The sequence below is a fragment of the Lolium perenne genome, chromosome 6 (genome assembly GCF_019359855.2).
Source record: "Lolium perenne isolate Kyuss_39 chromosome 6, Kyuss_2.0, whole genome shotgun sequence".
NCBI classification, from domain to species: Eukaryota; Viridiplantae; Streptophyta; class Magnoliopsida; order Poales; family Poaceae; genus Lolium; species Lolium perenne.
Genome location: NC_067249.2, coordinates 257,921,801 through 257,948,502, shown reverse-complemented (window position 1 = coordinate 257,948,502; position 26,702 = coordinate 257,921,801). Strand labels below are relative to the sequence as shown.

Here is a 26,702-nt window from a genome sequence, read left to right as displayed (position 1 = left end):
ACCCATCTTAATAATTTTGTTGAACTTTGTGAAATGCAAAAGTATAAGGATGTAGATGGGACATTATAAAACTGAATTTTTTTTCCTTTCTCCTTAAGAGGAAGAGCTAAAGATTGGGTGATATCTCTGCCTAAGAATAATATTGATCCATGGACTAAATTTAAAGATGCTTTCATTGGAAGATATTATCCTCCTGCTAAAATTATATCTTTGAGAAGTAGCATTATGAATTTTAAGCAATTGGATAACGAACATGTTGCCCAAGCATGAGAAAGAATGAAATCTTTGGTAAAGAATTGCCCTACCCATGGACTAACTACTTGGATGATCATCCAAACCTTTTATGCAGGATTAAATTTTTCTTCGAGGAACCTATTGGATTCAGCTGCTGGAGGTACTTTTATGTCCATCACTTTGGGTGCTGCAACATATCTTCTTGATGATATGATAATCAATTACTCTGAATGGCACACTGAAAGGACTCCCCAAGGTAAGAAGGTAAATTCTGTTGAAAAAACCTCCTCCTTGAGTGATAACATTGATGTTATTATGTCTATGCTTGTTAATGGTAGATCTAATGTTGATCCTAATAATGTTCCTTTAGCTTCATTGGTTGCTCAAGAAGAGCATGTTGATGTGAACTTCATTAAAAATAATAATTTCAACAATAATGCTTATAGGAATAATTTTGGTAACAACTATAGGCCATACCCTTCTAATAATGGTAATGGTTATGGTAATTCTTATGGTAATTCTTACAACAATAGTAGGAGTGTACCCTATGGTCTTGAAGTCATGCTTAAAGAATTTATTAGTACACAAACTGCTTTTAACAAATCTGTTGAGGAAAAGCTTGGTAAAATTGATGTTCTTTCTTCTAAGATTGATACTCTTGCTGCTGATGTTGATCTTTTAAAACTGAAAGTTATGCGTAATGAAACTAAAGATATTAAGTCATTTGCTACAGCAAACGCTATACAAGTTTGAATTAATGAAAATATTAGAATGATGGCTGAATTGCATGCTAGGTGGGAAAGAGAAGAAAAACTTGCTAAAGAGAATAATGTAGCCCTTGTTTTGGATGCATGCCTGGAGGTCGCTGGCCGTGGATGGTATTTTGTAGGTACCTCAGAAGTGTGCCTCAAAGACTATCTTCAGATCAAACCAGCAAAAGATGGAGTTTTCCGGGAGGTCATTTAGCCAGATCCGGGTTGGACCTACAAGGTTCAACTGGAGCATGTGGCAAGCCATATTTGGGGCCCCTCCGGCAAAGTTGACTGCATTAAAGTAGTCATCAATCCAGGTGTCGGGCCTCTCATTACCATCATAATGCTTCAAGTTTTCGGGTAGCTTGAGGTTCAAGCCCTTTGGCGTTGCCTCCTCGCGGATCCTCTTTTCAAAGCACTTTGGGTCGATGTAGCCGATTTTTTACTCGTTCAGGCGCTCTCGCGCATCTCTTGAGCTTTCCCTGTGGCCAGGTGATCTTGAGCGGGAGCGAGATCTTCTGCCTCCGCCTCCAGCTCCCTTACTAGGGGGTGGTGACGGAGAACCATGCGGGGGCCTTGGGTGCCTCTTGCTTCCGCCTTAAGAATCTCCTAGTCCTTCCTGATGGTGGCGACTCCGGCTACGGTGGCTTCCGCCACCATCGTGACAGCAGCCTCCATCACGCCGAGGTGGCCTAGGCTCAGGTGCTCTTTCGTTGTTCCGGCTCCTCCTGTGTTCAGGCGCGTGATCTTCATTCTGGCTCCTTCGTGGCTCAACGTCGTCGTGGATATTGATTTCGCTAGGCCCGTGGGGCCTGGTGTTTTCATCAAGACTTCGCTGGCGAGGTGGCGGAGGCGCGGGCTAGTTCCTCGGGGGAGATGGGTTTCGGTATTTGTCTTTGCCACAGTACATCGCATCATTTCCCATTGTTCTTCTCCTTAGGAGTATCCGAAGATATGGGGATCAGATTTGGGTGCTCACTGGTCTTTCTCCGATGCTCCGAAGATCTGGTGTGTGATTGGTCGCCAGGGTGCTCCTTTTTCTCTTCCGGAGGGGCGGTTCTGCGCTGTGGATACACAAGCATCCGGGGTAGATTTTACCTTGTGCGAAGTATCCGCCTTACTCTACTGTTTGAGGGTTGTGGCAACGATCGTTCTTAGATGTTCGAGATCGATCTGATCATTGTCCTAGGCCAGGAGCTTCGCCGCTTTATTCATGTTATCTTTTGAAGTCGCAAGCGGCCAATGGTGGATGGCGTTGTCGAAGTTGATGTTACGATGGCGAAGGCAGATTTTGCCAGCGAGTCAGTCTTCTCACCCGTCATGTCCGGCAGTGGCGTTTCACGTTTCCGGCAGTAGCCAGATGTTCTCGCTTCCTTTCTCGATGTCAAGCAGCGCGGGTGCGGTCTTGGCGATCCCGTGCCCTGAGCAACGCGTGGGAGGCTTCTCCGTGCAGCTAGGGTGTTTGCTATAATGGCCTACACTCTTGCTACAGTTCTCGGCTTCTAGCGTAGAATGGTGCATGTTGGTCATTTTGTTGTCCATTGTTTTTCTAGTGCTCCGTTTGTCCCTTTGCACATGGTGTTAGAAATAAGCCACGACATCATGTGGACTAGCATGTATGTGCGTGTCTAGTTTGTACGTAGCCGCGGTGGGTGTGCCAGTGTGCGTGCGTGTGTTCTGGTTTAGGTTCGATGCTGGTATGTGGCCGCGTCGGAGTCGTTAGCGAGAGTAGCGGGGAGCAGCTGAGCGATCTGTTGGAGCTGACCGTGTAGTGCGCGTGGTGGCGCGCCGTGCGCGCGGCCTGGCGAGCGGATCGTGCAGCGCATTGTGGGCGCGTGGGTGAGTGGAGCGCGGCGTACATGCGCCTGTGTACTTGCTGTATAAAGCTCCCTGTGTACTGCTTGTAAGATGAGCTAGCCGATTAAGAGAAAGAAAGAAGCGTTCTGTGCGCCGGGCGTTTGTGCGCTGAAATTCTCTGTGTAACTCCTTTCTTCTACCTCTGTCCGTGAGCACTGAGAGAGAAGAGTTAGCTAGTGCCAACAACTACATTTGGTATCAGAGCCCAGGCAATGGCGTGGCGCTGGGGGAGCGTGGTGCCGCTCTCCTGTCCGATGCTCACCCGCGACAACTACACCGTCTGGGCGATCAAGGTCGAGGCGAACCTCGATGTGCAGGGCGTCTGGGAGGCCGTGGTTCCAGCGGACCCGACGGCGACGGTCGATCCAGAGAAGAACAAGAGGGCGAGGGCGTACCTGCTCGGTGCGCTCTCGGAGGACATTCTCTTGCAGGTATCGTCGAAAAAGATGGCGGCGGCGATCTGGGAGTGCCTCAAGGCGCGGTTCGTCGGCGCGGATCGCGTCAAGGCAGCTCGGATGTCGACGCTCCGCGGCGAGTTCGATCGGCTGATCATGGCGGACGGCGAGGAGCTGGACGTCTACGCCGGCAAGATCAGTTGCATGGCCGCCAGGTTTGCAAAACTCGGCAGGACGCCGAGCGACGCCACGATGGTGAAGAAGCTGCTCGACACCGTTCCAGACTCGCTGTTCGCGGCGGTGGCCGGCATCGAGCAGTTCTGTGACGTCGAGACCGTCTGCTTCGACGAGGTGCTCGGGCGTCTCAAGGCGTTCCAGGAGCGGACGGAGCGGCGCAAGGCGGCTGTTGCCGGAGAGCGTCGTGGCGACCAGCTTCTGCTCACGGCTGCTCAGTGGGAAGCACGACGCCGTAAGCGTGGCGGTGGTCACGACGACGGCGGGAGCAGCACAGACTCAGGCGCAATAGGACGGCGCGGCAAGGGCTGGAATTCTGGCGTTCGCGGCCATATCTCCCGTGACTGCCCGGAGCCGAGGAAGGAGAAGGCGCTCCTCGTCGACGTCGATGACGATCCGGCCCTTCTCTAGGTCGTGGCTTAGGGGGAGTATGTTAAAAATAAGCCACGACATCATGTGGACTAGCATGTATGTGCGTGTCTAGTTTGTACGTAGCCGTGGCTGGTGTGCCAGTGTGCGTGCGTGTGTTCTGGTTTAGGTTCGATGCTGGTATGTGGCCGCGTCGGAGTCGTTAGCGAGAGTAGCGGGGAGCAGCTGAGCGATCTGTTGGAGCTGACCGTGTAGTGCGCGTGGTGGCGCGCCGTGCGCGCGGCCTGGCGAGCGGATCGTGCAGCGCGTTGTGGGCGCGTGGGTGAGTGGAGCGCGGCGTACGTGCGCCTGCGTACTTGCTGTACTGCTTGTAAGATGAGCTAGCTAATTAAGAAAAAGAAAGAGGCGTATGTGCGCTGAAATTCTCTGTGTAGCTCCTTTCTTCTACCTCTCTCCGTGAGCACTGAGAGAGAAGAGCTAGCTAGTGCCAACAACTACACATGGAATTTAGATGTCTAGTTCGGTATTGTTTGTGAGAGTATAGGTAATTCGGCAGCAGGCGTGTAACTGCTTCTAGACTTGATTTAATTTTTTGAGCAAAGTACAAACATATTATAAAACGCAGGAATTGTTGATTTCTGTCGCATGTTTTTTTTAGGGAATAGCTTGTGGCACTTTATTTAATTGCAAGAATAGTTACATCATCTATTACATCGTCTAGGAGACCTCATGACCGGAAGTGAAACATAGCATGAGGGCCGGAAGTGAATCACAACAGAAGAAGATATCACTAGACCCTCTAAAATCTTATTCCTTAACAAATCCTTCTCCTCACTGCTTCGTGGACATCTCGACAGATGTGCCTCAACCTCAGGACCATCCAAGTCGTCAGTGCAAATCTCGGAAACCTTCCTATCATGCAGAAATACCTCCTTGATGTTCACCGCAGCTTCCAAGAAACGTCTGACGTATCCCATGAAGTTGTTCATGCAGTCAAAGCCATGTATAGTTAGCTTGATCAGATTCATGTGCTTGAAATCAGCTCTAGATGGCTCCCACTCTACATTTGTCTTTTGGGGGTGACTGTGGTGTGACTTCACTTGACACTTATGTTCCCATGCTGTGACGCTAAGCTCTTCTAGGGATGGTGCAGCTTCAAGGATGAAGCTTGTCCAAGAAATACTACACCCCTCGCGAATATTGTCGAGATTCACGGTCCGTAGTTTACTGAGAAATTGTGCGAGCAATTCTGGGTGTTGTGGTCGAACCCAAATCTGGAACAGACAAAACAAATTAATAACACATGTGCACGTTCTGTATAAATGACACCTTCAATTAAATGATAGAAAGGAAGTTTCTACTCAGAATGGGAATGAGACTACGCCAAAACAATAAGAAGTAAGAATGAGATAGGGATGATTTGGGTGAGTACCTTTTCACTTCGAAAATCAAGAAGCAGATCCGTTATGGAAGGGGCCTTGGCAAGCACATCGCTTAGCATGATGGTCATGTCGGAACGACATATATGCTTGAGGTTTAGCTTCGAGAGCCGAGGGACAGAACAAAGAACCAACGGATTTTCATTAGAGAGCCAATTAGCATAGGTCAACCGTTCGAGCTTTGGTAGACAGTTGAGTCGCACCGTCCTGAACGACCCATGGTTGATGTCGAGCTCAACGAGCGTGGCGTGTTCTATTTGCAGCACTGAACCAATCCCCGCGTCGCACTGGTATAAACCCAAGGACTCCAGCCGCTTGCAGGTGCAAAGGATGCCGCGCAGGTCCGATTCCCCAAGCCTCATATCTTGCAGATGGAGCCGCGTGAGAGCAGCGAATGCATCCGGACAAGCGCCGAAGAAAGCATTAAACTGTTTCGCGTAGGACACGAGCTCGTCAGCGTTGCACCAAGTTTCCTGCGTCGAGATTTCGAACTCGGCGGCGTCGAGTTTCTGGGTCGCCGCGGCGAGGGCGACGGAGTTGCCGATGGAGAGACAGTCGCGGATCCTCAGGAGGAACCTGACCTTGAGCTTGCGGATGGGGACCTGCGCAGACCTCGTCCTCAGAATCTTTTCGATCGCACCAGCCACGTCATCGTTCATCCAACGCAGATCTTTTTTTTTTTTTTTGACCTGGACTACGGCGGGCTTACGCCAGCCTGAACTTTCATATCATCAAGGCAAAGTTGTACAGGGGAACATTACAAGCAAGCAAAGGAGGTATGGGGTGGGGAGGGAGCAAGAGAGGGGGGGGGATGGAGGATCTCAGGGAGGATCATAGCCGTTACACCAAGAATTAAGAAGATGAGAGGAAGCAGGGGTAGTGCATCTAAAAGCCCAGAGCCGGATGTCCTCGAGGCAGCGCTGGGCAACCATGGAGATGTCCTCAATGACGCCGTTGAAGGTGAGGGCGTTTCTCCGCTTCCAAATGCTCCAAGCGATGGCGGTGTTGATGGTCGTCTCCTCGTAAGTGCGGCAGCGTAGAAGCCAGAAGTCAGGGAAGGTGGCATAGTCATGGTCGTCGAAGTCGCGGTGGAAGAGCCTCCAGATTTCACTGGCCCTAGGGCAGTGAAGCAAGAGGTGGTCAGTGTCTTCATCTCCGGGGCACGAGAGGCAGGTAGCAGAGGTGCCAAGGTGGTGGCGGAAGCGCCGTTCATTGGTGGGGAGACGCTTTTTCCTAGCAAGCCAGCAGAAGATCTTGCACTTTAGGGGTGCTGCACTCCTCCAAACCTTCGTCGCAATGTCGTCCAACTGCAGGTTGCTGAAAAAACTGGAATAGAAATTCTTGTTTGTAAGCAAGTTGTTAGTGAGGCGGCTAACACGTAAATCCGGGACGTCGAGGCGAAGCACCACAGAGCCTAGGGCGGTGGTGAGGGTACGAAGCTCGGTCATAGCGACCTCAGTGAGGCGAGGCACGAGGGAGAGACTAAGGCTAGAGGAGAGAGCGGTAGCTACACTAATATTGGGACGGGTGGTGTGGGAGAAGAGGTGGGGGAAACGAAGGTTGAGGGGGGATGACTCGAACCAAAGATCAGATGAGATGAGATATCTCTGAAGGTGTTGAGGCCAGCAACGATGTCTTTCCAGATGGGGGTGTCGAGGTAGTGATGGTCTCCAAGGTCTCTAGAGGCGCTCCATCCATAATTACGCCGGAACCAGGAGGCCCAAGGCGCAGAGGAGGTTGAGTGCATCTTAGTCAGGAACTTGGACAGAAGCGCGGCATTCTGAGCCTGCAGGGAGAGCACTCCAAGGCCCCCGAATTTTTTGGGGGTGCAGACTTCGGTCCAAGCCACCTTGCATTGCCCTCCATTGCAAGTCTCCTCACCCGTCCAGAGGAAGGAGCGACGCCGCTTGTCGATGGCTTCCACCACCCCAGCAGGCAGAATGCCGGCGCTCATAGCATGAGCAAGCATAGATGTCAGAACCGAGTTGACTAAAAGCAGGCGACCGCCAATGGGGAGGCAGCGACCTCGCCATCCAGACAGCCGCATGTCACTTTTAGTCATAATGGGAGCGAAGTCAGCAAGGCGAAGCTTGTGAGTAGACAGCGGAAGGCCGAGGTAGGTCTGGGGGAAGGAGGAGACAGCGCAGCCGAAGGTGGAAGCCATGTGAGAGGCAGATTGATCGTCGGTCTTAATGGGGACAAAGGTGCTCTTGTGGAAGTTGATGACCAAACCCGTAGCGGCCGAAAAGGAATCCAACACCGCCTTGAGGTGGGCCACATGTTCAGGAATGGCCCTGATGATGATAAGGGTGTCGTCAGCGTACTGAAGCACCGGGCACAGCAGATCATCAACGAGGGGATGAAGGAGCAAGCCTTCCCTAGAGGCTTGGAGGAGCATTTGCTGGAGAACATCCGCGACAATGTTGAAGAGGAAGGGGGAGAGGGGGTCACCTTGTCGCAGCCCCCTGCGGCATTGGATCCAGCGTCCAGGAATGCCGTTGAGAAGCACAGCGGTTTGGCTGGATTCATTGAGCATCCGGATCCAGGAGCGCCAGATTTCAGGGAATCCTTTTGCCAGAAGGATTTTGTCCAAAGCATCCCAGCAGATAGAGTCGAAGGCCTTACGGAAGTCCAGCTTAAAGACAGCAGCAGGGGCGTTGCGCTTATGGCAAGCTTGGACGATGTCAGCAGCGTAGACAAAGTTTTCAGCAATAGAGCGTCCGGAAATAAAGCCCGTCTGGTCTGGGTGAACCAAGAAGGGGATAAGCTCCCAAAGGCGAAGAGTGAGGCACTTGGTGTGGACCTTGAGGCAACAGTTTTGAAGAGATATGGGACGGAAGTTGTCAGGTTTGTTAGCGCCCTCTTTTTTAGGGAGAAGGACAATGTGGGACTTGTTGATGGGCCTGAGATCAGTGGATAGAGAGTGGAAGGCAGTGAGAGACTCAAGCAGATCATGCTTCACCAAGTCCCAATGGCGCTTGTAAAAGGCCGGACCAAGGCCATCCGGACCAGGGCTGGAGGTATCGTTCATAGAGAAAAGAGCGACCCTAATTTCGTCAAGAGAGAAAGGCCGGACCAAAGAGGCAGCTTGGGCCGAGGTGAGGGAAGAAGACGCCACAAGGGCGAAAAGGTTGAGGGAGCTGGAAGTGTGAATAGGCTGACCAAGAAGGTTTTTGAAAAAATCATGAAGGATCGAGGACTTAGCAGGGTGGGAGAAGATCTGGACCTGCGCTTTCGATCGAAAGTTGGATTGGGTGCGGTCGAGGTGACGGTGTCTGTCTCGATCTATATACACGGGGTTGCGAGTCGTTAGTGTTTCCGAGTCGAGCGCAGACGGAACAGAAAATTCGCTTCGATCGCAACATGTAGTACTACGGAGTTGCAATAGTTTGCCGTGAGCAGCTGTGCGCAGACGGAGTCCTGTTTTTCCGTGAGCCGTCAGTTTGCCATGACACATACTCACGGCAAATTCATACATGTAGTGCGTCGAAATAAAAAAAAATCGATAAAGGAAATATATTAATATCAAGAAGATACCAATTACACCTAGCCTCTGCAACAACGCACCACCTTAATAGCACTACGGATGCACACAGCTAAAAACAAAAAAAGAAAGCTAAGAAACAAAAGTCTCGCTACAGTATCTCAGACCTAACAAGAGCAATACATCCACCGCCAAGACAACACCTGAATTACAGACTCTCCAAAAACGATGCCTCCAAGAAAGAAACAGTGCTCAAACACCGTCGTCGCCCGATCAAAGATCTTAGGTTTTCACCCTGAAGATAGTCCCCGCTCTCAAAACAATGCCTCCACCAAGGTCATTGCCAGACACAACCAATTAAGGCCAGACCTTGGGTTTTCACCCTGAAAGGTAGGACTCTGCACTCCTCCTGTGTTGTCGCCCCCATTTTCATACCGCTGCTGTGAAGCCCGGAACACCAAGCAAGTCCCTCAACAGCGCGTACTTGAACCTCCCTTAGCTAGTCCTCTCATCCAGCCTTAATGAAATTCTCTTCTTCCGACTTTCATCATGGATCCATAGTCACTTGATGTCAACACAGAGAAAGAGCTTCGCGCCGCTCCCTCCGGAACCAAACGACCGGAATAAAAGCATGGGTGCGCGCGACCGAATACTGTTAGCGAATATGTTGTAATCCTTGTTGTCACGTACGGGAGAGGTAGTTTAGATACTAAGGACTCCTTGTGATCGTTCCTATCCAATTTATAAGAATAGAACGATAGATCTCTCTCCCGTACGTTGCTAACAACCTATGTACTTATCCTCGCCGTTGTTGGCTATATTAACACGAAGCCGATGCAGCTCAAAGCATCGTTCAACCCAAAACCTCATACGATCATATGGTATCAGAGCTAGTCTTCCAAAAACACATCTAGCCTCTCTATGTGCGCAGCCCCTTCCTCCTCCGCCGCCATGACAAATCCCCTCGCCGGCTTGAGCGTGAGTGAGAAGCTGACCCGCACCAATTTCCTGCTATGGCAGTCCCAGGTTCTCCCTCCGATTCGTGGCGCCCGCTTGCTCGGATTCCTCGACGGAAAGGCAGAAGCACCGCCGGAGACCATCACCGTTGAGAAAGACGGGAAGCCAAGCCAGGAGCCCAATCCCGCCTACGACGCGTGGTTGGCCACGGACCAACAGGTCCTCTCGTTCCTCGTCAACACCCTGTCGCCGGACATCCTCGTCTCCACCATCGGGATGGACACGGCAGCTGAGGTCTGGGGGGCGATTAAGGCAATGTTTGCCTCCCAGTCACGCACGCGGGTGTCAAACCTTCGTGTCGCCCTCGCCAGGACCAAGCGGGAGAACATGACGGCGGCCCAGTACTTCACAAAGATGAAGGGCTTCGCCGACGAACTTGCAGCAGCAGGTCGCCCCATTGATGAAGAAGAGCTTGTGGAGTACCTCCTCGCCGGGCTCGATGACCAGTACAACCCACTGTTCGCAGCCATCGGTGCCAACGGCGCCGCAGATCTCACTGTGGCCGATCTGTACTCTCAGGTCGCGGCCTATGACAGCCGTATAGAGCTCCTCACTGATGGTGCTGTGGGAGGCTCCTCCGTCAACTCGGCTTCACGTGGCAGAGGAGGACCACGTGGACGCGGCCAGTACGGTGGTCGCCGTGGAGGCCGTGGCTATGGCAACCGCGGGCATGGACGCCGCGGTGGTGGCAACGGCAACCCTCGTCGTGGCGGTGGCAAGGGTGGCGGAAAAGAACGCGACATCGTCACCTGTCAGATCTGTGGCAAGGCCGGGCATGGTGCCTGGAAGTGCTGGCACAGCTACTCCGACGACGAAGAAGAAGAGGAGGAGAAGGGCGCCAACTCGGCGTCTTATGGCGTGGACACCAACTGGTACGGCGATACCGGTGCCACCGATCACATCACCGGTGAGCTCAACAAGCTCACAATGAAGGAGAAGTACCAAGGCCGCGATCAAATCCACGCGGCCAACGGACAAGGTATGAGCATTAGTCATGTTGGTCATGCAATTGTTAACACCCCCTCGAAAAAATTACACCTTAAAAATGTTCTTCATGCTCCACATGCTACAAAAAGCCTTCTTTCTGTTCATCGTTTTACTCTTGATAACGATGTCTACATTGAATTTCATCCTTGGTATTTTTATGTTAAGGATCGGGCAACGAGGAGAACTCTGCTTAAGGGTAGATGCATACGAGGCCTCTATCCCTTCATATCATCATCATCAATCAAGAATAAACAAGCCTTCAGTGTCACCAAGCCTTCAGCATCACGGTGGCATGATCGTCTAGGACATCCGTCCTTTCGCATTGTTCAACAAATTCTTAGCAATTATGAGCTTCCTTTTTCTACTAAGTCTAGTCCTGAGTCTATTTGTGATTCTTGTCAAAGAGCTAAAAGTCATCAACTACCCTATGAGCGATCCACTAGTGTATCCACTTTCCCTTTGCAACTTGTGTTCTCAGATGTTTGGGGTCCTGCCCCCGATTCTGTTGGCAAATACAAATACTATGTAAGCTTCATTGATGATTTTAGCAAATATGTTTGGATTTATCTCCTTAAGAAGAAATCTGATGTATTTCAGGTCTTCCATAATTTCCAGAATCTTGTTGAACGCCAATTTGATAAGAAAATTCTTGCCATACAGTCTGATTGGGGTGGTGAATATGAGAAACTCAATTCCTTTTTTCAAAAAATTGGCATTGAACATCATGTCTCTTGCCCTCACGCCCATCAACAAAATGGCTCAGCTGAGCGCAAACATCGCCATATTGTAGAAGTAGGCCTTGCTCTTCTTGCAAATGCATCTATGCCATTAAAATTTTGGGATGAAGCTTTCCTCACTGCCACACACTTGATAAATATGTTGCCTTCCAAAGTCACTAATCATGAGACACCCATGGAAAGGCTCCTTAACAAAACCCCTGATTATGCCTCCCTTCGTACTTTTGGTTGTGCCTGTTGGCCCAATCTTCGACCATACAATTCACGGAAATTTGCCTTCCGCTCCAAACAATGTGTCTTCATTGGTTATAGTAACATGCATAAAGGGGTTAAATGTCTTGATATCACATCTGGCCGTGTTTATATTTCACGTGATGTCGTCTTTGATGAATCCGTGTTTCCTTTTTCAACTCTTCATCCCAACGCTGGATCTGGTCTTCGTCAAGAAATCCTACTTCTACCAGAGACTCTCCAAAACCCATCCGTGTCATCTCATGAGGGGGAAAAACGTTGCACTGAGCTAACACCTAATGACTCTGTAATTCCTGGTATTTTGGTTTCCTCTCAGATGCAGCAACCAGCAGAAGAAAATTCGGTGCGATTTGATGCTGAAACAAGGCCAAACAGCCCTGAACAGCAGCCACGCAGTCATGGCACGCGGAGCGAGGCGGATACGCCTGCAACCTCGGACAGCAGGCGATCTGCGCCGGGATCCACGCGCGCGCCAGGCGCTCAGCATCGACACGACGCGCAGCAGTCTGGAACTGCCACGTCGCGAGGGACCACGCGCGGGACCACGACAGCTACGCGACAGTCCCCTGTCGCTCGTCAGACGCGCAGTGCCGCGTCCCAGGAACCCGCCGCTTCGAACGCTTCAAGCGACGCGGGCGAGGATACGTGGCGCGGGCCGACAGGCTCAGCAACGCCAGAGTCCTCACGCGGCCAGGATCCCGACGTGGGTTCTCCCGCGCGATCTTCTGCTCGTACGTCAGCAGAAGCAGGATCAGGTGGATCCGGATCTTCTACATCCGCGTCAACTGCAGACCAGCCTGCACCGCCTGCAGCACCTGCACCGCCTCCAGTTTACAGAACGAGATCCAGAACCGGTAACTCTAAACCAAAAATGTACAGCGATGGCACTATTCGTTACGGTCTGTCTTGTCTAACTAGTGAACCTGAAAATCTGCAAGTAGCTCTTAAAAATAAAAATTGGAAAAATGCTATGGATGAGGAGTATAAGGCATTAATGGAAAATAAAACCTGGCACTTAGTACCTCATAAGCAAGGAAGAAATCTTATAGATTGTAAATGGGTCTATAGGATCAAAAGGAAAGCTGATGGGACAATTGATAGATATAAGGCTAGATTAGTAGCTAAAGGTTTTAAACAACGATATGGTATAGATTATGAAGATACATTTAGTCCTGTTGTTAAAGCTGCTACTATCAGACTTGTTTTAGCTGTTTCAGTCTCTAAGGGCTGGAGTTTGAGGCAACTAGATGTGAAGAACGCGTTTCTCCATGGTGTTCTGGAAGAAGAGGTATATATGAAGCAGCCACCAGGTTATGAAAATCTAAATGCACCATATCATGTGTGTAAATTGGACAAGTCACTCTATGGACTCAAGCAGGCGCCAAGGGCATGGTTCTCTAAATTGAGTTCCAAGTTACAAGAGCTTGGTTTTCTGGCATCCAAGGCAGATACATCACTGTTTATATATAACAAGTCAGGTATCATTATATATTTGCTAGTTTATGTTGATGACATCATTGTTACTAGCTCCTCCAACAAAGCAATAGCCTGTCTCCTTCAGGATCTTAGTTTAGCATTTGCACTAAAGGATCTTGGTGATTTGAGTTTCTTCTTGGGAATTGAAGTAAAACAGTTTCATCAGGGCATTTCACTAACCCAAGAGAAGTATGCTTCAGATTTGCTTAACAGGGTTGGAATGAGAGAATGCAAACCATTACCAACACCACTATCAGCATCAGAAAAGCTCTCTGTCACAGAAGGAGAACTCCTAGGACCAGAAGATAGTACAAGGTACAGGAGTATAGTCGGGGGACTTCAATATCTGACACTCACTAGGCCGGATATTGCATTCTCAGTTAACAAGGTATGCCAGTTTCTTCATGCACCCACCACTGTGCAATGGACAGCTGTTAAAAGAATTTTAAGGTATGTCAGTGGAACAGTGAATCTTGGATTAACCTTCAGAAAGTCATCTTCTACTCTGTTAAGTGCCTTCTCAGATGCTGACTGGGCAGGATGTGTAGATGATAGAAGGTCTACAGGTGGTTTTGCTGTGTATTTTGGGCCTAACTTGATTTCATGGAGTGCTAGAAAACAGGCAACCGTGTCAAGATCAAGTACAGAAGCTGAATACAAGTCTCTAGCAAATGCAACAGCAGAAGTAATTTGGCTTGAGTCTCTCTTGGGAGAACTCGGCGTCAAGAGGAATCAAACTTCCTGTCTATGGTGTGACAATATGGGTGCAACTTATCTTTCTGTTAATCCAATATTTCATGCCAGAACCAAGCATATTGAGATAGATTTTCACTTTGTAAGAGAAAGAGTCGCAAGCAAACAGCTAGAAATCAGATTCATTCCTTCACAGGATCAGGTAGCAGATGGCTTCACCAAAGCATTACCAACACGGCAACTTGAAGAGTTTAAACACAATCTCAACCTAAGGAAGGTGTGATTGAGGAGGGGTGTTAGCGAATATGTTGTAATCCTTGTTGTCACGTACGGGAGAGGTAGTTTAGATACTAAGGACTCCTTGTGATCGTTCCTATCCAATTTATAAGGATAGAACGATAGATCTCTCTCCCGTACGTTGCTAACAACCTATGTACTTATCCTCGCCGTTGTTGGCTATATTAACACGAAGCTGATGCAGCTCAAAGCATCGTTCAACCCAAAACCTCATACGATCATAAATACCACCCGATCCAGCGAACTCCAGACATAAGATGCACTGTTCCATTCGTCGGCGGAGCCTTCCGAAACTCATCACTCCGGCTCGATGAAGAAGATCAACATCCAGAAGGTCTTCGTCTTGGCGCGTGAGGAACCCTAGGACCACCGCCTTTACACAGGCCGAGCCCCCAAGCAAACGGCCATCCTCGCCGCCTGTCACATCGAAGATTCGGCAAGACGAATGACCCTGGGGTGCGGGAACCAGCAGGCTACATAGCCGCGATCAGCCCTGATCGCGCCGCCACCAGCTGCACTGAGGCCGCCGCCGGCAGCAACCACCGAGGACCGCCGCTGCCGTAGCGCCTTCTCCGCAACCCTCCACCGACCGATCAACTACCCTACGCCCCTCCGCGCTGCCACAGGACGACGGGCCTAGGTGGGGGACCTAGACCCGCAGCAAAGCCACCGCCATCCAGCGAGTAGCGCCGCCGCCGCCAGGCTGGGGACGCCACCCCAACCTCTGCCAACGCCGAAAGTCGTCGATGCCGCGCCAGCCGCACCGAAGAAACGTCGTCGCTCCTCCACCCCAGCACCTTCGGCGCCAGGGGCCGCCGCCACCGTGGCAGATACCGGCCGCAGCGGCGGGTGGGAGTCTGCTCGAGGGAGGGAGGGTGCGGTGGTTGGGCTTGGCCCCCGGCGGCGCCCTGGGGAGCGCCACGGGAGGGAGGTTAGGTTAGGTTAGGTTAGCTGCGATCACTTGGCTTATTAAAACGCGTAGCTCTAATGGCGTTTATCTAATTAACCCATTCTTTATTGGTAGAATGCTGAACGAATCTCCTAGCAAAGAAGTATGAAGGAGACAAGGAGTATTACATACATGTGGGTTCTTTCTGTAACCAAAAGAAATTTACTCCCAAGACAACCAAGTATTAGTTGTGACTTGCAAGCATATGAAAGATACCAAGAATACAGACACCACGAAATCTTAGCTTGGTTTACGTAAATGACCCATGTACCCTTGTTTCCACTGAATTTCTTGCAGGACGTGTTGCATTTTTATGATCTGAAAACAGTCAAACAATTTTATCTCTTTAATCTAGTAAGCACGATGTATCTTAGGACAAGCAAAACAATCTATGGAAGAGAAATCTCCAGAAGAAAGCTCAACGATGTTGAGTACGGGTGTGAGAAGAGTCAGTGGTAGAGGCGTAGAGCTGCTCCAGGGAATAGTAGGAAAATAATGCTGGGTATTTTTATTTTTTTTGACAATAGAGGCGTAGAGAAGCATTGCCATCAGGTACAACTGATGGTGAAACAGAGCTCGCTGTCAGGAAAAGATTAAATTTCGCAGAGAAAAGACATGAATGGATGCAAAATTTCAACGTGAAAAGACCGTGTTGTGGTCTGTGCAAAACAAACAAAATTCAGAGATCAAAGAAATGCTTTTTGGAGCACTCAGATTTATCTTATTTTTTTCACAGACTAGCACTACAGATGAACTCAGAGGCCAAAACTCCTTGTCCCCACGGGTTAACTAGTAATTTATGGAGCAGTGGCAGTGGGACTCCTTCAACCATACAGACGATGCTGAACTTATGCCCGGAAGTGAATTACGGCAGGGGAAGCCATCGTCCCCGATGCCTCTGTGATCTTCTTCCTCAATGAATCCTTTTCCTCAGAGCTTCTTCGATAGGTCGAAGGACGAACCTGCATGTGAGGAAACCTTTCAGCGCAGAACTTGCAGGCCTTCCTGTCGTGCAGAGAAACCTCCTTGATGTTCACCGCAGCTTCCATGACATGCCTGATGTACCACATGAAGTTGCCGTCAGACTCAAAGCCGTAGATGGTTAGCTTCCGAAGATACTTATGCTTGAAATTACGAGAAGATGGCTCCCACTTCACATCCGTTTTCTTGGAGTAACTCTTTTGTGACTCGTTTCCACACTTATGATCCCATACTATGATGCAAAGCTCCTGTAATAATGGTGCTGCTTCAAGAAGGAACATTGTCCAAGCAATATCACATTCTTGGGGAAGATAGTCAAGATTCACGGTCCGTAGTTCAGCAAGCAGAGGGGCGAGCACCCTACGGCATTCTGGCCGAACCCAAATCTGGAACATGTAACAACAAAGTAATAATGAGTACAAGCTCTGCATGAAAAGACCCACTTAAGTAACTAATGATGCATATAAACGGTGGCAACAACACATGGATGATTGGAGTGAGTACCTTCTCACTTTGAAAATTCAGATACAGCTCACGTACAGTCCGGACATTAGCAAGCAGCTGGCTTAGCATAAGGGTCTTGTCTGAAAGACGTGTATTACTGAGGCTTAGCTTCGAAAGCTGAGGGACAAAACCAAGAACCAAAGGGTTATCATCAAGGAACCAACTATAGGTCATCCGCTGGAGCTTTGGTAGACACTCCAGCTGCACTGTTTTGAATTTTCCATAGGTAATACAAAGCTCAACTAGTCCAGCATGTTCTACATGCAGTACTGAATGTCCCCATGAATCCCTACGTCACACTCGAAGAATGACAATGAATCCAGCCGCTTGCAGGTGCTAAGGATGTTGGGTATGTCTGATTCACCAAACCTCAGATTCTGCAGTTCCAGTCGCGTGAGACCCGAGAATGCATCGGGACAATCAGCAAAAAACGTGTTGAACTGCCTAGCAAAGTTCAGGAGGTCGGCATCCTTGCAATAATAAGAATTCTTGGTCGTCACGATTTCAAACTCAGCTGCATCCAGTTTCTGGGTCGCCATGGCGAGGCCAACAGATTTGCCAATGGAGCGACAGTCATTAGGAGTCAAGAATACTTTAACCTTCAGATTACGAATGGTGATCTGTGGAGACCTCTTGCTCAGGATCTTGTTGGTCACGTCAGCCACCACACTATTCTTTCGGGCCAATTCGAGGTTGCCGAGAACAATGACGATCTGCGAGAGCATGGGGGGTAGTTTCTGCATTTGCTTGGAGACGACGCATGCTCTGAGGGCGTCGAGCGTGTCCATCCTCTCCAGGATGTTAAGCAACACGTCATTGGGCAGTTTGCTTAGCATGTCCCCGTTGGCCGCTGCTTCTTCCTTTATCTGCATCGAACCGGGGAAGAAGAAAAAAGGTCAATCGGGGACAGATCAAACCGGGAATAAACAAGAACGGAACACACAATTTGCAAGCAATCCACTTACAGTTACATCACGGCCGTGGCGGCGCCGAACCCTATTGAGCTTCATAGTGATCCAATCTTACAAAATAACAAACTGGGCAAAAACTTCTTATTTATGGCCCTTCCGATTCGAAGGTTTACGAATCCTATTCCACTAGGGATCGCCTGATTTGCTCCTGTTTTTTCGCACGACTCTGTAGTTTTAGAGACAGCGCTGGTTTCAATGTGAACCGGACTTGATCCCTTTTTTCTGCGAATTCTACAACGCCCTGACGCGCTGGTCGTCCGCTTCGGTCGAGCACCAACGTCTGGGCTCCTCGTCTGTCGTGTACGCACAAGTACACAGGCAGGTTGCGTCGACAGTGAAAATGGGAGGCAGAATTTGTTGTTGCAAACGCATCGTCTGTTCTCTTCCAAGCACTGCCCTTATTATTACGGGAAGGATATCAAATCAAAACATATTTCACTATTGTGGATGCATGTACCCAAGTTATTATGACGCAAAGAATGCAAACATATAGAAGTACCTGCACTAAATGATGAAATAAATGAGACCGTATGCATCAATTGATGCAGAGACAAGAATATCCCCATTTCGAAAAAGAATACATGCACTGAAAATCAAACTACCGCTGGCAGGAGCTAATAATTGGTTCGCTTGATAGGCATGATCTTACAATCAGCAGCAAGCAAGCATAAGACCAGTCTCATATCTTAATTTCTCAACTAACTTTTTTTTTCGATAAAGGGAATATATTAATATCAAAACGATACCAATTACACCCAGCCTCTGCAACAACGCACCACCCTAATGGCACTACGGATGCACACAGCCAAAAAAAAACTAAGAAACAAAAGTCCCGCTACAGTATCTCGGGCCTAACAACAGCAATACATCCACCGCCAAGACAACACCTGAAATACAGAATCTCCAAAAACGACGCCTCCAAGAAGGGAACAGTGCGCGAACACCATCGTCGCCCGATCAACGATCTTAGGTTTTCACCCTGAAGATAGTCCCCGCTCTCAAAACAATGCCTCCAACAAGGTCATTGCCAGGCACAACCAGTTAAGGCCAGACCTTGGGTTTTCACCCTGAAAGGTAGGACTCTGAACTTCACCTGTGTTGTCGCCCCCACTTTCATACCGCTGTTGTAATGCCCGGAACACCAAGCAAGTCCCTCAACAACGCGGAGACTTGAACCTCCCTTAGCTAGTCCTCCCCTCCGGCCTTCATGAACTTCTCTTCTTCCGACTTTCATCATGGATCCATAGTCACTTGATGTCAACACAGAAAAAGAGCTTCGCGCCGCTCCCTCCAGAACCAATCGGTCGGAATAAAAGCATGGGTGCGCACCACCGAATACCACCGATCCAGCAAACTCCAGGCAAAAAGCATTGTTACATTCGCCGGCGGAGCCTTCCGGAACTCAACACTCCGGCTAGATCACGAGTCCAGGCCTCCGGTAGGTCTTCGTCTTCACGCAAGAGAGAACCTAGGACCACCGCCTTTATTCAGGTCGGACCCCCACGTCGGCGACCATCCCGAGTTGGCCACTCCAACCCTCCACCGGCGACTCCACAGGCAAAAAGCACTGCTGTGATGCCCGGAACACCAAGCAACCCCCATTTCTCAACTAACTGAAGCATGAATACTTCATAACACAAACTGACGATTTAGGCATGCACTGGATACTAATTGAGCAACTACACGAGGATAACCAATTCCTATCAAGAGAACATTACTTTGGAGGGACGCGTGTCCAGGCCTACGCGGACGGGCCGGAGTACGCCGAGGGTAGCCGTCAGCATAGCGTTGCCTATACCGAGAACGTCTCTATGATGATGGCTCTCTTGGCGGGCTGGCACGTGGGGATGGCCAAAATCAGTCTCCGGCAGTTGGTGGCGAGGATGGATAGATTCTGAGCTGAAGATTCCTTCCCGCCAACCGTTCTGAAGTGATGCAGCGAACTGGAAATGTGCAACTCTAACATAACCCCCATCCAGCCCGATACCGGAAAATAACCGCCATGATGTAGTACCGGGCGTAGATCGCGGCCCGAGCAGTTACCGGAAAAATGCGGGAGGCCAAAAATTCAACCTTTCCCGATGGCGATTTCTTCGCAAGCGGCATAAGCACTGGGAGCAAGGCAGCGGCAGCCCAGCAGGGGTAAGTAAGATGGCGAATTCGGATGGAGGTGGGGGGCGGGGGCTGGGCAGCGTGAGAGGGAGCCAGTGTAGCAAGAGGAACGACCGAGGAAGACGTGTTGAGGTGGTTTTTTGCAAAACGTGCTATCGCATCAACTAAATCGGACCGCAGGAAGTAGTATATTCAAAGGGGAATAGCCCGCGGTACAGGATAGTCAGATACAACAATTTTAAGTACAATCAAAGCTTGTGATAATAATACGTACTATTGCAAGAAAGTGAACAAATTGCCGAGGCTCTTGGCTGCGAGGTGGCTTCTTTTCCCCAAACTTATTTGGGTTTACCTCTCTCGGATTCTAAGCTCCCAAAAGAGGCTTTCCTCCCTTATATTTCTTCTGTTGAAAAAAGAATAGGTTTCTCACTGGACTTTATCACTCATGGAGGGAGATTAACTCTTACAAAGTCAGTTTTAACCGCCTTACCTGCATATCTTATGTCATGTATCCAACTCCCACGTTGGGTTTTAGACGAGTTGGAGAGACTGATGCGAGCTTTCTTCTGGAAAGGTAAAAGTACTACCAATGGTAGCGACTGTTTAGTGGCTTGGGATTATGTCTGCCGAAGCTTTGAAGAAGGTGGTCTCGGTATCAAAAACTTACAAATTCAGAATGAATGCCTTCTGTCAAAATTTGTCCACCGTTTTTTGACAGAACCCAATACTCCCTGGGCCAATTGGGTTAAGGCTGCCCACTTAAAGGATAAAGATTTTGGAGACGACTCGGTAAACCATACTAGAGCCTGGAAACAAATCAATAGGCGGATAGACACATATAGAGACACAACCTGTGTGCAGCTTGGGGATGGAAAAAGTACCTCCTTATGGAAGGACAAATGGACAACAGATGGACCTCTTTACATTCAGTTCCCAGCCCTCTTCTCACATGCCACCAGACCAAACATTTCAGTCGCAGACTGCTGGAGAAATGGCTCTTGGACCATTCCTTTACTTCATATCACCTCTGAGAGGGCAGCACAAGAAAGGGATGTGGTTTTGCCCTTCCTACATTCCTGTACTCTTCGGCCCTCAGAAGTTGATAAGAGAGGATGGCGTTTCGATAAATCTGGCACTTTCTCCGTCCGCAATTTGTACAAGATTATCAATTGGGGGGGAATAAGGCATGTGAGTGCAGACTCGATCTGGAAGTGCGCTGCACCGAAAAAAGGTAAACTTTTTGCTTGGCTTCTCATCAAAGGAAGGATCAAAGTGAGGACGGTGTTATTACGACAGAATATTGTTACCGATGATAGTTGCCCTTTTGGATGCAACGCCAGGGAGACGGTTGAGCATTTTGCACTGCATTGTGATCACACAACCCAAATCTTAACTCTCCTAGGGATTGACCTGGCCGGTATTACCGAGCTATCGGATATTTTTGACATTGCCAGGGATAGATGTGTGGTTCAGAAAAAGAAAGCTTCGGACTTGGTGATCACTGCATCCTTGTGGAGCATTTGGCTTTCAAGAAATAGGAAGGTTTTTGACAATATCGATGCTCCAATTCAAGTTACAGCCAAGCAATGCTGGGAGACTTGTAAACTCTGGTCTCATAGAGCTAGGAAAGATGAGAAATCTGCACTTTCTTTCTGGTTTTTAGGTTGGGCAGCTTGATGCTTAAGCGCGTTTGGGTGTCCCTCTCTTTGTAAATATTCCTCCCGGTCCACCCTTGTATCCTCTGGTTTTGTAACTCCTTGAGCTGCCTTAGCTCCTTTTTAATAAAATGTAGGTAGGGGTTTTTTCCCCTTCCGATCCCCTCAAAAAAAAAAAAATAATACGTACTACTCCAGATAACACTGGAGCTAGAATAGCAGTTGCAAACAGCTTAACAGCACAGGAGACTCCTCGCGTTCCTCTTCTTCCTGTCAGGGATACTAGTATGCGCATTAGCTTGACGATTGTGCAGCAGCGTTGCTTTCCTCTTCTTCGTCCTTGAGCACGTCTTCGTAGTGCTTCAGACAGAGTGCGGTGTGTATGCGGTGCTCCTTCTTCAAATCCTCGATAAACTCGGGCGTGAACAGCTTCATCCTGCCCATCTTATTGAAGTTTCTGATCACGTCCTCGTCGTCGGGCCGATCTTCGAAGTCGCAACTGGCGTCCGCGTCCGTCGTCTTCTGGTGCACAGCTTTCGCCACCGTCTTGTCGGCCTTCTGATGATCTGTAGCCTCTGAGGAAGAGTATTCTTGATCCGCTTTGCGTCTGGACGGCTTTCCCGTCGCCGCCGGTGCCGGTGCCGGGCCGCCGCAGCTCTCCATCTGACCTTCCCTGCAGGCCATCGAAAGATCTTGCGCTCGTTCGAAGTTGGATTGGGGAATCGCTGGGTGCGGTCGAGGCTGCCGGCTCGTCCCGATCTATATACACGGGCTGGAACCCTAGGATACACTTTCACTGGATCGGAGTCGGAAATTAAGTCCGTCAAGGATTCTTTTACCTCGGTTCAACCTCCTCCTATTCCGTCAATTCCGCTGGCTTTCCAATACCTGAGCCCAGTCTATCTATACTTCTTATAAAATAAAACTCCACTAAGTGTAATTAATATTTGTCAATCTTAACATGCAAGCTATCTATATCACATATTCCCTTAGCCAATCATTTGTCCACCTTATCCCACTAATAGTTCTTATTTATTATCTATCTCTACATGCAAGATATTTATATTACCTATTTTTAACCATTAAATTAGCAATGCCATCTTTTTTTCCGCTCGATTGATAATATCGCACCCTCCTATTATATCATACATAGTTAAGTCATGTGCAACTTGAACACAAAAATACTTTGGCAACCAAATAAACTCTTTGCGAATTAAACTCAATGTTAATTATGTGTTCTTATATGTAACCATATATGACATTTTCAAAAACATGCGGCAATGTGCATGCATTTTTCATGCAAGCCATCAATATAATTTGGTTCTTTATCTTATCTAAATCAATCACGTACAACCCTAGAATATAACGATCTTTAAATTTTCAAATACCTATCTGTTTCGTGGCTATTAAATTTAGTGTCTCACCTACTATGACCAACTAAATATTGCATTTTCTATAAAGCAAATTTTATGTATTTTATTAGATTTCTTAAAGAGATATCTGCTGCAATGCGCGGGTATCGTTCTAGTTCTAAAGAAGAAACAAAAACTGAAAGCCCAGTCCAGCTTTCAGCATGGGCCGCGTATCTTGAAAATTGTATTTACTTCCCGGTATCCATGTTCATTCTATAGGACATAAATGTAGCTAAGAGCATCTCCAACCGCGTCTGCAAACGGCGTCGGATCAAGCGTTGAAGGCAGTGGCGGAGCCGGGACATAAACCTTGTGTAGTTAGTTCAAATTATGTAGTCAAATACGTGTATTTATATAATTTTTGTAATTGTTTACATGATTTCTGTGTATGTATCTGTGTAGTCATATGACTACACAGCTATAGTATGGCTCCGCCACTGGTTGAAGGACGTGTTTTATTCATGTCGCGTTTGGAGACGTCGCTCCTCAGCCGCGTCCCCAAACGTTGCCCTCAAACTTTTTTAACATTAAATTACTCTTTTTTTGTTTTTTTGCATTTTTATTTCAATAGAGAGAAGGAACATTCCACAACTAATACATAATTGGGAATATGGTGTACACAAACTAAGACATAGTTTGGAACAAGGTTTCCACAAACTAATACATAGTTAAAACATTGGAAAATGAGGAAACCTAACTAGTGTTGGCATCGGCAGATTTCGTATGTTCGTTGTCAAGAAAGAACACTCCCAAGCACTCTCAGTCACCCAAACTGAAAAATCCAGCTGCTAATTATAGCTATGTTGGTCCTTTCGAGGAAGAACATCCAGAAATCTTCGTGCCTATTTTCGCTGCGAAGAAAGAACACTCGACGTGTTCAATCGTCCTCCTCATTGTCGTCGTCGTGTCGGCGGCAGCGCGTGTGGTCGAACACCTTGACGCTCATATCCGTGTCGTCTAGGTAGGAGAATGTCTGTCACGCCCCGAAACCGGGCCTGGACGAGACAGCAGCCGCGCGCCTGTAAACCGAGAGACTTATACTCGCGCTGAAAGATCGAGATGTCGCCTAGAGGGGGGGGGGGGGGGGGTGAATAGGCAATTACAAACTCTTGCGGATTTGTCTTGTATGAATGCGGAATTAAACTATCGTTTAGTTTACAAGCACAAACCCTAAATATGCTAAGCTCAACTAAGTGTAACAATAGCAGCTAGAGCTAAGCAAGATAGGCACAAGATATATGTAGCACAAGTGATAGCAAGATATATGTACTTCAAGCACGATGGCTATCACAAGGAAAGAGAGCTCGGGTATAGAAATAACCGAGGCACGCGGAGACGAGGATGTATTCCCGTGTTCCCTTGCTTTGCAACAAGGTACGTCACGTTTGGAGGAGTGGAGGTCCCACGAAGGATTCCCCGCGCCACGAAGGCTCACCCTATTCTCCGAACCACACCCACGAAGGATAATGGCCCTTTCCTTATGGTTAGCTTTTCCTCCGCTCCGGAGATGGCAAGCTCCACAACCACTTCACAAGCTCCACGAAGGAGAAGCTCGGGCCTCTTCACAATCTTCTTGAAGAGATCACCGGAGCACCAATCACCAAGCCAACTAGGAGGTCACCCTCCAAGAGTAACAAGCTCACGGTCTCTCACTCGAACAAATCGTGGTGGAGAGCTCAACACTATGCAATGATGCAAAGCAAGAACACCGGAGGTGTTCAAGTCCTTCACACTCAAATCCCACCAAAGCAACGAATGCTAGGATGAGATTGGAGAGGATGAACAAGGGGGAAAGTCAACCAAAGACTCCAAGATCTAGATCCCAAGAGATTCCCTCACTTAGAGAAGAAACGGTTTGGTGGAAGTGTAGATCTAGATCTCCTCTCTCAAATCCTCAAATATGAGCAAGAATGGTTGGAGGAATCAAGGGGGAGAGCAAGTTCTTCAAATAGCAACAATGGAGGTGAGAGAATGGGAAGAACTACTTTGGCTCAAGGTGGAAGAAGCCTATTTATAGTAAAGGGAGAAATAGAGCTGTTGGGGAAAAAACCAGGAGAAAAACGCATTAAAAACGAGCTAAAAAACAGCCCAGCCGGTTGCCAGGCCGGCTGACCGGCCTGGCCACTGAGGAGCCCGGTCGGCGGCCCGGTCCGACCGGCCCAGCAACCGGACTGGGCAGCGGCCGCGCTGGGCGGCGGATAAGGCCTGAGGCCATGTGGGCGAGCGGCCCAGCAGGGCTTCGGCGCGCGGGCGGGCAGGCGGCCGCGGCGCGCGGGCGGGCAGGCGGCCCATCACCGCGCGGGCGGCGCGGAGGCTGGGGAGGCCGTGGTGGGCCGGTGGGGCGGAGGCGGCCCAGTGAGGCGCCGGTTGGACCGGGAGCGCGCGGGCGGGCCGGTCGGCCACCGGGCCTCCGACCGGTCACGGGCCCAATGGCCACTGCATGTCGCCCGGATGGCACCGGTCACCAGGCCGGTCGGTGACCGGGTGGGCCGGCGCTCGGCCCGGCAGACCGGGCGGCCGGCCGGCTGCCACGCCCTCCTTTTTTTCTTTTCTTTTCTTTTTCTCTTTTTCCCTTTTCTTTAATAACAAATGCTCCCGAACTCCGAATCGCATGAAACCAATTTTGTTTGGAAGATAACAACAAATGCTATCTTATGAAAAGTGAAAACCCAAGAATCTGTAGGAGGGGATTTTATCATGAATATAAAAGGTAGAACCTTACTTCATGAATAACCGGTAAAATCACCCAACCTCGAAAACGCAATAGAAGATGCATGTGAACTCCGTTTTCGATGAACTTGGGCTTGTTGTAAAGCTAGCAACAAGCTCAAGAACCTCACACCGAGAAATACCAAGAAGCAATAAGAATATGCAACGCATGCAAGGATTGAGCTCCCTAAGACGATGTGATCAAGTTACCCAACCGAAAGCCCCTCTTAATAGTGCGGCTATCTATCCTATAATCCGGTCTCCCATCAACCACCTCGAGACCGGTAAAAGGAAAACCTATCAAGGTCATACCTTTGCCTTGCGCATCCCACTTGATCTTGATGATAACTCTTCAAGCTTCACTCAAGCCGGAATGCCTTACTTGATCAATGTTGCTTCGTGAAGACTCACAAATACTCCCCCACACACTATGATGGGAAAGCCACATTGATGCACATCTTCACATGTCCATTATCACCAAATGGACGGCAAGCTTCAAGCATGTGATCCACTCAAGATGCTCATCTTGAACTTGCCCAACTCAACCTTGTATCTTCTCATACTCACTTGAGATAGAGCATGGCTAATATTGAGTTCCACATAAGAACTCCATCTTCATTTCTTCTTCTTGATCATATCACAAATATATCTTCATACCGATGATCTTGATGCCAAATCACAAGGTATATCTTTATCTTCATGGCATCCATACTTGAATCCAACACATGGAGAGCAAGTAGTACCTATGGAATATTCCTTCATATAAACTCAATGAAAACATTAGTCCATAGGGGTTGTCATTAATTACCGAAACCACACATAGGGGCAATGTACCCTTACACGCGCACTAAAATACAGGCCTAAACCAGCACAGTGGATCTCGAGAAGCTCAAATACATTATTTTTACATCTTTGTTTTACAGTTATACAAGAATACACAACTAGAATCTCTAATCGCTTCCCACCCGCTGGTCCAACCTAAACTTCCGACGACGAGGTCTTCCGCTACTGACGTCTGCGACTAAAATGTGTTCTAACATACAAAATGTCACTGAGAAAAGCCGTGTGGTGGTCTCTGCAAAACGAACAAATTCAGTGCTCAAAGAAAAGCTTTTTAGAGCACTCAGTTTTGTTTTCCTTTCACAGACTACCGCTACACGTCTTTCCTCTGCGAAATTCCGCGTGC

The 26,702-nt window shown here is 48.8% G+C and overlaps 4 protein-coding genes and 1 pseudogene across 4 annotated transcripts; 2 read left to right on the top strand and 3 right to left on the bottom strand.

Annotated features, from left to right (window-relative positions):
* The first annotated feature begins 3,055 nt into the window (after positions 1-3,055).
* LOC127309799 (uncharacterized) lies at positions 3,056-4,192 on the top strand. Its single transcript, XM_051340523.2, has one exon. The coding sequence runs from the start codon at positions 3,056-3,058 to the stop codon at positions 3,881-3,883; it is 828 nt and encodes a 275-aa protein (XP_051196483.1). The 3' UTR covers positions 3,884-4,192.
* Positions 4,193-4,542: 350 nt separating this feature from the next.
* Positions 4,543-5,939, bottom strand: LOC127309798 (uncharacterized). The gene is made up of 2 exons (XM_051340522.1): positions 5,274-5,939; positions 4,543-5,115 (listed from the first exon to the last, which is right to left on the bottom strand). The coding sequence occupies exons 1-2, from the start codon at positions 5,937-5,939 to the stop codon at positions 4,543-4,545; spliced, it is 1,239 nt and encodes a 412-aa protein (XP_051196482.1).
* A 162-nt stretch (positions 5,940-6,101) lies between these two features.
* LOC139832716 (uncharacterized) lies at positions 6,102-6,728 on the bottom strand. Its single transcript, XM_071822535.1, has one exon. It carries the CDS (start codon positions 6,726-6,728, stop codon positions 6,102-6,104), a length of 627 nt encoding a protein of 208 aa, XP_071678636.1.
* Positions 6,729-9,715: 2,987 nt separating this feature from the next.
* LOC139832715 (uncharacterized) lies at positions 9,716-14,209 on the top strand. Its single transcript, XM_071822534.1, has 3 exons — positions 9,716-10,760; positions 12,143-12,611; positions 12,826-14,209. The coding sequence occupies exons 1-3, from the start codon at positions 9,716-9,718 to the stop codon at positions 14,207-14,209; spliced, it is 2,898 nt and encodes a 965-aa protein (XP_071678635.1).
* A 1,811-nt stretch (positions 14,210-16,020) lies between these two features.
* Positions 16,021-17,529, bottom strand: LOC127309797 (uncharacterized; annotated as a pseudogene).
* Positions 17,530-26,702: the final 9,173 nt, after the last annotated feature.